General features: G+C 45.8%; 1 protein-coding gene across 1 annotated transcript in view; it reads left to right on the forward strand.

The window, feature by feature from the left end:
* Positions 1–12,729, forward strand: part of Tiam1 (TIAM Rac1 associated GEF 1) — a 266,751-nt gene that overhangs the window by 164,969 nt on the left and 89,053 nt on the right. Inside the window, exon 6 of the mRNA XM_038345371.1 lies at positions 1,667–1,839. Within this exon, the coding sequence (XP_038201299.1) occupies positions 1,667–1,839 (173 nt within the window). The remainder of the gene's footprint in view (positions 1–1,666; positions 1,840–12,729) is intronic.

Here is a 12,729-nt window from a genome sequence, read left to right on the forward strand (position 1 = left end):
ACACACCTGTGGTGTGTGAATTATCCAAATTGGCTTTGATTGAGATGGTGCAATCAGCAGCTGTTACATGGTGGCGTGAAATGGTACAAGAAGGGGAAAGTGCCTTTTCCGGTGTGCCTATGGGAATGTCTTTCCATTGCCCTGCTTCTTTCTACACCACACGTGGCCAGTTTTCCTGTATAGATTTCTGTTGTGACTGAGTGCATTCAAGTGTTTCCAAGGACTTTGCACTTCCTGTAAGGTTTGGTTTTTTGCTTGCAGTAAGGAGATGCCTGAAATGGACTGAATAGCTTGTGGTGTTGTGGTTGTGAACGAGCTCTGTAGCTGTCCAGTCCAGAGCTGTGGACGTGTTGAGAATATATGCTAAGCAAGGACTTGTTATTTTAGTGCGCTTCAAGTTCCGGCAGTGAAGGTGCTGCTTTACGAGTTCTGCAGTGTTTCTATTGCTCCTTCTCAATGTTCCATGGTCCAGTTAAAGATGGGCCAAGGCTCTGCCTTCCCCAAGACCTCCCCACAGTCCCACACAGTTCCTGTTTCAGAAAGCGCAAGGGCATAGTTTCATTCTAGGAAAAAAAAATATAGATTGCATCGGAGGCCACAAATACATCTTTTCTGGAAACCCCTAAATTCAGTCCTATTGTTTTCTCCGAGGGTCCAGATCCACAGAACATATTTTAGAGTTCTTAGCTGCTTATCACAGGAGAGTGGGTAGGAGTAAGCTCCAAGGGAAGTGTCTCTGCCTTCACCTCCTGATAGTGCTGCCTGGGGGAAGCTATAGAGCTGTGTTTATAGTCATCACTGGGCTTGGGGCCCCAAAGTCCGTATTGTTTGAGATCAAAGACAGGGTCCTTGGCTAGCTTGGAACTCTCTGTGTAGACTAGGCTAGCCTCAAACTGACAGAGGTCCACTTGCCTCTGGCTCCCAACAGCTAGATATAGGTGTATTGTAGCAGGTTTTCTCAGACCACCAAATCATGACATGGAGACTTATTATTAATTATGAATGCTCAGCCTTAGCTTAAGTTCATATCTACTCGCTCTTATAACTTAACTTGACCTGTTTCTCTTCATCTACATTTAACCTTGGGGCTTTTGACCTTTCTTTCCTTCTCTGTGTCCTACTTTCCTGCTTCTTCTGTGTCTGTCTCTCTCGGCTGGCCCCTTGCATTCCCCTCTTTCTCTCTAGATTCCTCCACCTACCTTTTCTCTCTGCCCATCAGCCCCATTTATCCCTCCTCTGCCTAGCTATTGGCCATTCAGCTTTTTATTAGACCAGTCAGGTGCCTTAGGCAGGCAAGGTGAAAGAGCAACACATCTTTACATAGTTCATCGAATCTTCTATTCCACAACAGTGTGTGACAACACTCTCGCCCACAAAGCATGAGTACAGCCAGACGTTCTGACAAAGACAGCAGGACTCTGAGAACTCGAACACATATGGGAGGGATCCCAATGTCCATTTGGAAGCTGTAGCTCAAGATCTTTATTTTTCCACAGACCCATCAAGGACCTGATTGCAAGCAACACCCTGTTTTCTTTACCCCGTGGGCTCCCACACACTTTAATATTAATTTAGCCCTTTTCTGATGGCTGGTGTCAGTTTCCCTTAGATGTCTACCATTGGCCAAGCACTGAATACTCACCCAGACCCCGTTCTGTTTCCTCAGGTTGCACACTCTTTTTCTACGAGAGTGACGGCAGGTCTGGGATAGACCACAACAGCGTCCCCAAACACGCTGTCTGGGTGGAGAACAGCATTGTGCAGGCTGTGCCTGAGCACCCCAAGAAGGACTTTGTCTTCTGCCTCAGCAACTCCCTGGGTGACGCCTTCCTCTTTCAGGTTTGTGGGGGTACTGTCTTGCCCAAGTACCCTGCCCTCGCCTTTTAAAATAATGCTGAGCTTTTTCACAAAAGAGACAAAAGTGTTAAATGACAGAATAAATACCTGCAATGAATTGCGGAAATGAGAGACCTCGTGCAGAGATTGAATGTGAGGCACAAGGAGCATTGTGCTTTGGGTGTGAGAAGCTTGTGTTGGATGTGAGCTGACGGGTTTCTTAGTGTGGCTTCAGAAGCATTGTACAACCCTCAGAACAGGATCATGAGTTCCTTAATTTAGGTGTGATTCGAGCTGTCAAAATTTCTATCATAATATGTTCTCTGCTAATATTAATTATAAGGTAAAATAATTTCAGCCCAGAAAAAACTGGTTGTCCCTAAATAGTTTCTCTTTCTCAGCTTACCAAAACTTTCTATCAAGTATTCTTGAAGTCTGACTATTAAGTGTTCCACAAAAATACTTCTCAGCTTCAAGGTTAACATTTCCTTTTATAGTGAACCCTTTGAGCTTGCAAGAACTGTCTGTGCTTTAAGTGAGGATGGTTCTCCTCATTTATTCCATTAATGTGATGAAGGCCACAGAGAAAGCTGAGTGTACAAAATGCAAATGCAACATTCTGTGAGCGGTCGTGAAATAAGTGTGCAGTCACCAACTAGAGCAAGATACGGGAGGTTTAGGCTCTGCATAGCTTCCTGACACCCACATGTGCACACCAACCCACTTCCAAATAGAACGAAGCTGCCTCTTACATTCCAAGTCAACACACTTGTTTACCCGATAGTCACTCGCTTTATCCTTTGTTTATTTGTTTATGAGGAAGGTTGCAGGGTGGTGAAGGGGAATCGCCTGTGAGTGACAACTCAGTTCTGCATTTACTTCTTTGTGTGTGGGATTGGAAGAACAGTACAGAGGTCAGAGGACAACTTGAGAAGTCAGTTCTCTCTTCCCACCATGGGGGTTCTGGGGATCAAACTCAGGTTTTCAGGCTTGGTGGCAAGTGCCTTTACTTACAAAGCCATCTTGCCAGTCCTCCATTGGTGAGGGATAGTTTTTCTGGGTATAATATTCTTGCCCAGCCCTGTGCCATTGAATGAACGCATTGAAAATGCTATCCTGTTGACTCCATAGCTTCCAAGAGAAGCCCATTATAAGTCATTCTTATAACTGTGATGAATTTTTGTGATGAATTACTTGTCTTTTGTTTTTGTGTAGCTTATAATATGATTTGGTATCAGTTACTAAATTTATTCTGCCTGAAATTTATTGTGTTTCTTGCATGTATAGATTTGTGTTTGTGTGTGTATGTGTGTGCACGTGTGTGTGTGTGTGTCTGTGTGTGTGAGAGAGAGAGAGAGAGAGAGAGAGAGAGAGAGAGAGAGAGAGAGAGAGAGAGAGAGGGGGGGAGGGAGAGTTTTATATCCTGATCCATAGGCAGCAGGGAGAGACTTGGACTTTTGAAACCTCAGACCCCCCCCCCCCCCCCCCCAGTTACACACCTCCTAATTCTTTCCAAACAGTTCATTAACTGGGGACTGACCATGTAGATATAAGCCTGTTGGGGGCATTTTCATTCAGATCACACCAAGCAGCATGCACTCTTAGCCTCTGAGCCATCTGTCCAGCCCCTTATATGAGATTTAAAGAAAATCAGTTTCTTGATTAGTGCTCTCTGTTTATATGACAACTGAGTAAATTAAAAAGCTTCACTATCAAAAGCAATGTTAGCGTGGAAACATGGAAGTATTTTCTAAATCCATAGTCAAGTGTGTGGGGATGAGTCTCAGTTGGTAGATCGTTTGCATAAGTGTGCAAGAGGTCCGACCCAGTCTCCAGCACTGCCACCCACACTTGAAAAAGTGACACAGCAGTCAAACTTTACTGTTATTGTCTCACTTGCTCCTGTAGAAATGTGTCCTTTGTTTTACTTGTGTCTGCCACTGTCTGGAGACTGCTCCCCAGCATGGGGCACACAGTGGAGGTCTGCGTTTACTGACTGGAGTGTTCACCCTGCTTGAGAAGCTGATGCTCACAAAGCAGGGGCAGCCACCAGGTCCACAGTCAGTGAGCAGCAGCATTGTGTTAGTGCACGCCCCTTTCCTCACACCCTTCTGTTGTGTGCGTGGACGCCATTTGTTCCACGGGTGTGACCGCTCACCCCAGGAAGGGTTTGGGCCAGAAGCAGCGGGGACAGTAAAGTGACGGTCCTTTTCTGGCCTTAGCAGGTCAGCCACTCCTGGGGAACGTCTGTCAGCAGCAGCCCGGGTTGGCTCACTCTCCCTCACCACACACGTCAGATGATAATGTGATTGATAGATAGGAAGGCCTGCAGTTGTTTTTCTTACACACCTCTGCTACCAATGCCTGCTGAAAGGACTTACGTCCTGCTGCTATGGAGTCTGCCCGAGAAATCACATTCTATCAAATGCTTTTTGTAGCAACATAAGCCCGTATTCATGGAAACCTCTGTCGTCTTGTTATGGGGAATTTTTATGCTACTTATTACTGTTGTTTGGGATCCATGAAGGCATTTTTCTGCTATCTACTTATTGTAATCCACATAACTCCAGAGGGGCCGACTTTGAAAGAAGCCTGTGTGTGCAGGGGTGAGGTTAAAGCAAGGGAGATCAGCCGTGATTATGGAAATAATTTGTAGGTTATTTCAGCCGCAGGGCTCAATTCAGTGCTCACTATTTTCAGAGCCTGTACGCTGCTGATTCCACCCCGTTGCCCAGATACCCACACATTTGCGCTGGAAAAGAGATCCGTGTTACCCACAGAAGTAGAAAAGGGGTTTTGTGTGCAGAGTGGGGGCGGGAGTGAGGGGGGATGTTGGAGCAGCTGGTATAGAAGGCGTTTTATGCTGTGTGTGACTGTAGCTCCTGCCTCGAACTCTTTGAGTTAGAGCTCTTTCCTCCGTCCCAATGTCAGGGACGGCACCAGCCACTCAGAGTCCAGTGTCCTCCTGGCTCATTCCTTCTTTCCTAGAGGATGCCACAGCTGCAGACAGCTCCACCACTTGCAGGAGACATCCCAACATGGGTTTCGAATTCCTGTCCCAAATGCTTAGGGAACACAGCCACCAGACAGGGGGAGAGAGAGAGAAGTAGAGGGAGAGGGAGAGGGAGAGGGAAGGAGGGAGAGGGCAGGAGGGAGAGGGAGAGGGCGGGAGGGGGAGAGGGAGAGGGAGAGAGGGAAGGAGGAGAGAAGAGGAGGGAGAGAGACTTGATGAGCAGAAAGTTGTCTGCGGTTGAATATATATAATGGAGGGACAGAAAGATTGACTTGGGCAGAAGATTGCCTTTTCTTGGTGTGTTTTTGTCCCCTTTTGAAGACAGTTTTTACTAGGCTACTTTGTGCATATTTTTAACACCTCATAAAAAGAAATAGGACTTTGTGTGCATGAAAAGGAGACTTGACAAAGCAGCATCAGCACCCTTCTCTGGAGTCACAGATTAAATGGCTGATTAGCCTGCTTGGAGTCACCATCAGCAGCATTTGAATTCTAGTACAGAAAGAGGGAAGTTCTCGGTGCTTTTCCTAACCATTCTATCACAGAAGCTGAACATAGCTTCACTGTGACTAAGGAGAGGTTTCGAGTTTCCCCAGTCCCTGGGGAATCCTACGTCCAGACGTCAGACTTTAGGAAGGGTCATGAAGGTCACAGACAAATGCACAGGACTGGAGTGACAAGTTGGGAAAATGCAGTGTGTAAACTGTGTGGGAAGCACCCTAGGGGAGGAGCTTTAGCATCCTGGGACTTGCGTAGACCGACCGACCATAGATGTCCTCCCTCTGGGCATCACGACTTCTCCTCTTGTTATAGTGATACTTTATTCGTGTTTTAATAAATCTTGCCTGAAGATCAGAGGGTAAAACTAAGCCACTAGAGGGCAGACAGTGGTGTCACACACCTTTAATCCCAGGATGTGGGAGACAGAGGCAGATGGATCTCTGTGAGTTCAAGGCCACCCTGGGCTACACAAGATCAGTGTAGAATCAGATCCAGGTGGTGGTGGCTCACACCTTTAATCCCAGTCCTAGGGAGTCACATGTCTTTAATCCCAGCACTAGAGGGGAATATAAGACAGGAGGAGACAAAGGCTCAGGGCTCAGGCTGCAGTCGCCCAGCTTTGGTGGAGGTGAGACTTCTCTAATGGCTGGCTGCTTTGCTTTTCTGATCTTCAGCTTGAACCCCAAAATCTATCTCTTGGTCTTTATTATTTGTGCTACATCTTTGGGCTGTCTATTCAAGGCTCCTGAGCCATTTCCCCTGTTATTTGTAGATTTGGTCGGGCTTGTGTCTCCTGTCCTCATATGATCAGCCCTGGGCACCCTGCGTTGAGGTTCTGTCGAGCCTGTTTTCCTCTCCTACTCTTTCTGTCTTTAAATCATACCGTCAACTCCTTCTACGTTTGTCGTGCCTTAGCCACTCCCTGCAGCATCAACCTTTACCCTATAAAGACTTTTACATTTATTTTGGTAGTCTTTCCCCCTAAACCCACAGAACTGTAATTTCTTTTTAAACATTTTCTTTGTGGGGTTTGCCCTTGAAGTGAGTTTGCTGATATCATGGTAGAGCCTTATGCCCCTTTCTTGGTTCTATAGGTAGGACAAACTCCATCTCAGGCCTTTCTTTTCTTTGGTAATTCGTGAGTTGACCTGGTCTGTAGCAAAACCCTGTTTTCCCCACACTTTGTATCCTATCCCTGCTCCTAAGGCTGCACCGTGGAACATTTTTTGGTGGTGGTGCATTCAGCTTCAGCTCCTGCTAGGAAGTGGAAGGGAAACTGGGTGTGAACAGAAAGGGGTGCACCAGTTATTTGGTCTCCTGCTCTTGTTCCAGGAGCGTAGAAATTAACTCATGCAGCAAGGACATTGCTGTATTCGGGAAGGCTAGGCTGCCGACCCAGGTGCCTCCACTTGACACAGATACTTTGGAGGCCACTTTCAGCATGAGGTTTTGCAGGGAGCCATGCATGGTCAAGCCATAGCAAGGACACTAAGACCCTCAAGGGAAACACTTTAAGGTTTGGGGCCTTCTGAGGTATAGGTCAGGGCAGAACCCCATTCCCCTTGATGGAGGGTTTGGTGTTACATTGGAAAGTGATATGCAGGGCCGGAAGTCAGTGGCATGGCAGACCCTTCTGTCAATGTGCCGGAGGTTTCTCTACTAAACATGCAGTGCAGATGGTTAGCACCCAGCTTCCCCTTGCCACGAAAGAGTCCCAATGCAAACTCCTCACGAAGGAGAAGGGGGCTGTTTAAGTCTGCCCCGAGCTAGTTTCAGTGGTGTGGGCTTCTGACGAGGGCAGCATACCTCCTTCCCTTCTCCTCTCTTTTCACCTCCATGCTCCCTCTTTCGCTATGACAGGCACCCGATGTTGACTTCCAGCTTGTGATTCTCTGGCTCTTCTGAGGACACCGTGAGTGTAAGGGAAGCGGCAGAGCCTGTGTTCTTACTTCTCTGCTCTTCGACTTTCCCACACCTGGTGACCATGCTTCGCTCATACTCAATCACGAGACACCTCAGTCTGCCTGGCCGTCACCTGCATGTGGTCCGTTACTCTCACAGCCTGGTCAGACACCAGTGCTCTTCTGCAGAAGGATCTCAGCAGACAGTTTTTTGTAGGCATTTTCTCAAAGGTCTGCTTGACTCGGCCAGTGCCCTGTCCAGTGCTTTGCATTCACACGGCTGGTATCAGTGCACTTCCCTTGTTTGCTCTTGCTTCTCTGGTGCCTAACTTCTTGGACTCAACTCCCTCTATATAAAAATGACCTTTAGTTGGGGACAGAAAGAGAGTGGGTGTGTGTGTATAATTGTCTGACCTCCTCCAGTGGGGGAGTATAGAAAGAAGTTTCTGCCCTGCGCGGTTCTGCAGCCAGTCAGTCCCAAATAAGCACACAGAGGCCTATATATTAATTATAAACTGCTTGGCCTATTGCTCAGGCTTATTACTAACTAGCTCTTAAATTCTCCCTTAATTCTTGTCTATGTTTAGCTGTGTAGCTTGGTACCTTTTCTCAGTGCAGCATTCTTACCTTGCTTCTTCTTTTCTTACTGGTAACTAATTCTCTGCCTTTCCTCTTCTTGGAATTCTCCTACTCTGGTTGTCCCGCCTATACTTCCTGCCTGGCTACTGGCCAATCAGTGTTTTATTAAACCAATATGAGTGACAAATCTTCACAGTGTACAAGAGCGGTATCCCACAGCAGGGGAGGAGAGTCTCCATGTTAAGACCCCTTTACCAATATTAAAAATGTACACTTAATTAAGGTTTGTATTAACAGAGCTCTTAGCTATGATGACTGTAACCAAGAGAAACAGACCTCCTTGGAAGAATTCGCACAGGACTCTCATCTGGCCTCTTACAAGATGGAAACTTCCATTCCTTCCCTTTTTGTTCTTTTAAAATTAAAAAAGAAGTTTAGCGTTTTGTAGAATTTTTCTTATGCATCTCTCAACACAGCTTACCCCCAGTTTTATTTCCTCAGGCTTGGCATTTCTTCTCCAGGATTTCTTCAGTGTAAAATGAGGTTCCCTTTCCCGCCACTCACGTAAATTATTGATTATCTGAAATCACCGAGGGTCCTCCATGCGGTGGTAATTGAAGCTAGATCTATTTAAATATATAATGAAGCCCCAAGCCTCATCGCATCTCCGCACACAGAGGGGCTCTTATGCAAATACATTTTTTTTTTTTTTGCTGATTATCTGTTGGCAAGAACTTTCCTTCCCCTGCCCGCTCCCTGAACTTCACAAGAGTATTTATAGCATCTCCAGAAGGCAGAGGATCACAAGACTGCTCTCTCTACCTGTCCACTGCCATGTGTGATAGGAGGGGATGCCTGTTGAGGGTGGGCCAGGGTGTACGGGTGTGTATGGGTGGTCTCTCCTTCTGCCTTTGTGGCCACTGGGTCTGGCAGTGAACACTTTCTTAGATCACGTTCCTGACTACACTTGCCTGATGTGAGGAGGTGATACAAGGTTAATGGGTTGAGCAGTTATTCCAAGAGTCAGAATTTAGTCTGTGGCGAGACCTTTGTGGACCCCACTGCATTAAGTTAGCAGTCGGCTGAGGTTACGTCAGAACTCTGGAGCCTGGAAACTGATGGAATGTTTGAAGACTTTGCCTCATAGAAGTAGCTGCTGAGAGCAGGGAGCACACAGGTTTCCCACCCTCCTCAGCACAGGGCTCCTTCTTGCCGCTGCCAAAGGACCAGCTTTGCTCCAAAGCTCCTTTAGTGAATCCTTTAGTGCTCAGAAATGGACTTGATTTGGTGATGGAGAACAGCAGGGACCACTGCTTTATTTAGACGGGACAGCATGAGCAAACATTTTCACTAATGGAAAAGCCTTCAGCCACTGCCAGGGTTTTAGAGATGGATGGCTGAGACATGCTTAGTGGTTAAGGGGCTGATGGCTGTGTTTTTCATAGACCTGTCACCACATGTTTCTCTGCCTCTGGAGGACTGACATTTCCCTCTTTCTTTGACTGTAATTTATCCATCCATCCATCCATCCATCCATCCATCCATCCATCCGTCCATCCATCCAGGCATCCACCCACCATTTATTTATATGACAGTGCTTAGATGTGTGTTCAAGCTCAGGGACAACATTCCTTTCTTTCTTTCTTTCTTTCTTTCTTTCTTTCTTTCTTTCTTTCTTTCTTTCTTTCTTTCTGTCTTTCGTCTGTCCTTCTCCCCCCTCCCTTTCTGACAGGATCTTTCATTGACTGGCCCAGAGCTTTCTGATTAGTCTTGTGTTCTCCTGCGTTTATCTCTCAGCACTGGAATTACAGTGCGCATGTCCACACTCAGCTTTTTAAAATGGATGCCGGGGCTCACACTCAGACCTCTATGCTTGTGTGCACACACTTTACCAGCTGTGCCCACTTTATTTATAGATTGTTCTTTTCTTTTTATTATCATATAACGCACATAGAATTGTTCCATCTTAACCCGTGTACGTAGGTGCCCAGTCGAATAGTAGTGGACACACTTCACGTTGCTGCACCGTGTTGCTTTTGTCTGCCTCCAGAACAGTTTCTCCTCGGGCCACAGTAGAATTCTGAACCTAGCACGGAACTCTGCATTGGCCCCTGCTGCACCTTGGCCTGTGGAGGCAGTCACCGTCTGATGGCCTTTAAAAGAAGTTCAAGACTGATGACATTTAGTTTAGTGTCTTAGGGTTTCTATTGCTGTGGAGAGACACCATGACCATGACAACTCTTATAAAGGAGAACGTTTAATTGGGGTGGCTGGCTTACAGTTTCAGAGGTTCAGTTCATTATCATCGTGGCTGGGAGCATGGCAGCATGCAGTCTGAGAAGATTACTTCTGGAGAAGTAGCTGCGAGTCCTACGTCTTACAGGCAACAGGAAGTCAGCTAAGATACTGGATGGTATCCCAAGCATAGAAACCTCAGAGCCCATCCCCACAGGGACACACTTCCTCCAACAAAGCCACACCTCCTAATAGTGCCACTCCCTATGAGATTATGGGGCAATTACAAGCTACCACATTTAGCTTCAATTGACATCAACTCTGTTTATGTGCTGTGAATCAAACGCAGAGCCATGGGCATGCTGGGTAAGCACCATTAATCTACAAAACCCTGTCTCCTTCATTCCCACTTCTTGAAGGAGATGGACATAGCCTCTCTGACATCAGAAGGGACAACCTTGCTCTTGGCTGAGTTGGGCTGAGCTCCTCCTCATAGGAGAGAAGCACAAGTGATTTCTCCCCCCCCCCACCCCGCTCTATACCACTATTCCTAGAGGGTCCAACACCTCTGCTGGCCTCCTTCAGGACTGCACACATATGGGGCACAAACATACATACAGGTAAAACACATATATAAAATAAAAATAAATAAAAAGCACTTCAGTGTGTGCATGTGTTGTGGTACATTAATTTTGCTGAGTATATGAATATACTTAGTTCTGTATCATGGATTCATTTAGTGGGCCACAAGACATTAATATGCCCAGCTTCAGTCAGTTGTGCTTAACTGTGTTCTGAAGCATTTATCCCCACTCTGAGCAGATAGAAGCTGTTCATAGGGCTTCAAGTTGCTCTAAACATTTGCCAACATGGGAGCTACTGTTTTCTTTTTCTCAGAAAATAATCCTTATTATTACTTTTTCATGTAAGCTGATTGTTTTTCTAACAAAAGTAAATAACGTAACCAGGCTTGGTGGCTCCCACCCAGAAGGCTGAGGATAAAAGATAAGAGTTTGCACCACCTAGACTGTCCAAACCTCAGTTTATCTGTGACCCTAATGTCCTTACCGCACCTTCTCCTACTTAGTCCACACACATCAACCCCGTTTGCTTGCAGTCTCTGCTTCTGGTCCATTATAAGCATGTCTAGGTGACTGCAACCTCTATCAACTGGCAATGCATTTCTTTTTATAAATACAACAACTGTCAGGTCTTTTAGGTTTGTAAGCTAGTTTTCTTGCGAGACAACATTTTTAATTATAGATGCCATATCTTTGGATGAATGCAAAACTCTCAGATTAGAATGATTGCTGAAATTTCCATTCTTAGCTACCAAGGAATAAAATGCTGGGGTTGGAGGTGGGGTCCTCTTAAAAGAATTTTGTTTGTAAGACAGCCCACTAGTGGGGTAAAAATAGAGATTAGTGCCACAGAAGAAAAAAATGATGACAGCAGCCACCTTCGTGTTACTAAGAAACGTCTAAGCCAATCATTTCTTTGGCTGAGCTAACATCTTTGCCTATACTGAATTCTTTGGGCTTATGGGAATACATAGGAAAGTCTATATGAATAGAAAAGTTTTATGAATTCTTTGGGCTTATGGGATAACTAGAAAAGTCTAGCATTTCCACATTTACAGATATTTTCTGCTTGACCTTCTAGTTTAAGAAAATAGGATTTTTTTTATTAATTCCTTGAGAATTTTATATAACCTATTTTGATTATATTTTCTCTTCCTCCACCCTTTCCCCTCCGATTTTTAGTCTGTGTCTCCCCCTCCCCCATCTTCCTGTCTCTCTCAATATTTATTCATTTGTTTGTCTATTTGGTTTTTCAAGACGGGGTTTCTCTGTGAAACCCTGGCTGTCCTGGCTGTAGAATCCACTCTGTAGACTAGGCTAGCCTTGAACTCACGGAGATCTGCCTATCACTGTCTACCAAGTGCTACGATTAAAGGTGTGTGCCACCACCGCCGGCCTCTCTCGATCTTTTAACCCAGTTTGTGTTTGAAACCATTCCTTGTGTGGAGCCTGCCTGCCCTGGAGCATGGCTGATAAACCAGGGATCACACCTGGAGCATGGCTGATAAACCAGGGATCACAGCAATAAAGCAAACTGACTCCCTCTCTCCCAGCAGCAGTCAAGTGACAGTAACGCCTCAGCCAGCAGGGGAGTGTTCACCTCCCCTCCTCTGTGCTGGGATTTGGTCTGACTTGAGCTCGTGCAGATCCTGTGAGTCTTTAATGATTTTGCATATAATTTTGCATGAGTTTTTGCCCACAAACTTTACCACTTTTACCTTTCAGAGCATCTTTGTCTTATACTACTCCCGTTTGGAGGTCACCTGTCCTTTGGTGTGTGTCAGCATCATCTTAGTAACTCTTTTTAAACTGTTGGTAGTTTGTGGCTGGCTGCTGGGTTGTTGCTACTCATGGCTGTATTCCTGGAGTCCCCTAAGGCAGTATTGATCCTGGCTGCCTTGACCTCTTCCCTAATCCTAGTTTTGATAAAGCTGCTTAAAACTGGGAGAAGTTCTTTAATCAGTATCACTTAAGCAAGAGAATTTTTTAGGTGCATTGTGTAACACGCGGCTTCACTGAGGGTACTACTTGAGGGGTTGGAGGCGGGACTGGCCTTCTTTTGTGGATTTCTATAAGGGATAAA

This window comes from Arvicola amphibius, chromosome 10, assembly GCF_903992535.2.
Source record: "Arvicola amphibius chromosome 10, mArvAmp1.2, whole genome shotgun sequence".
NCBI lineage: Eukaryota > Metazoa > Chordata > Mammalia > Rodentia > Cricetidae > Arvicola > Arvicola amphibius.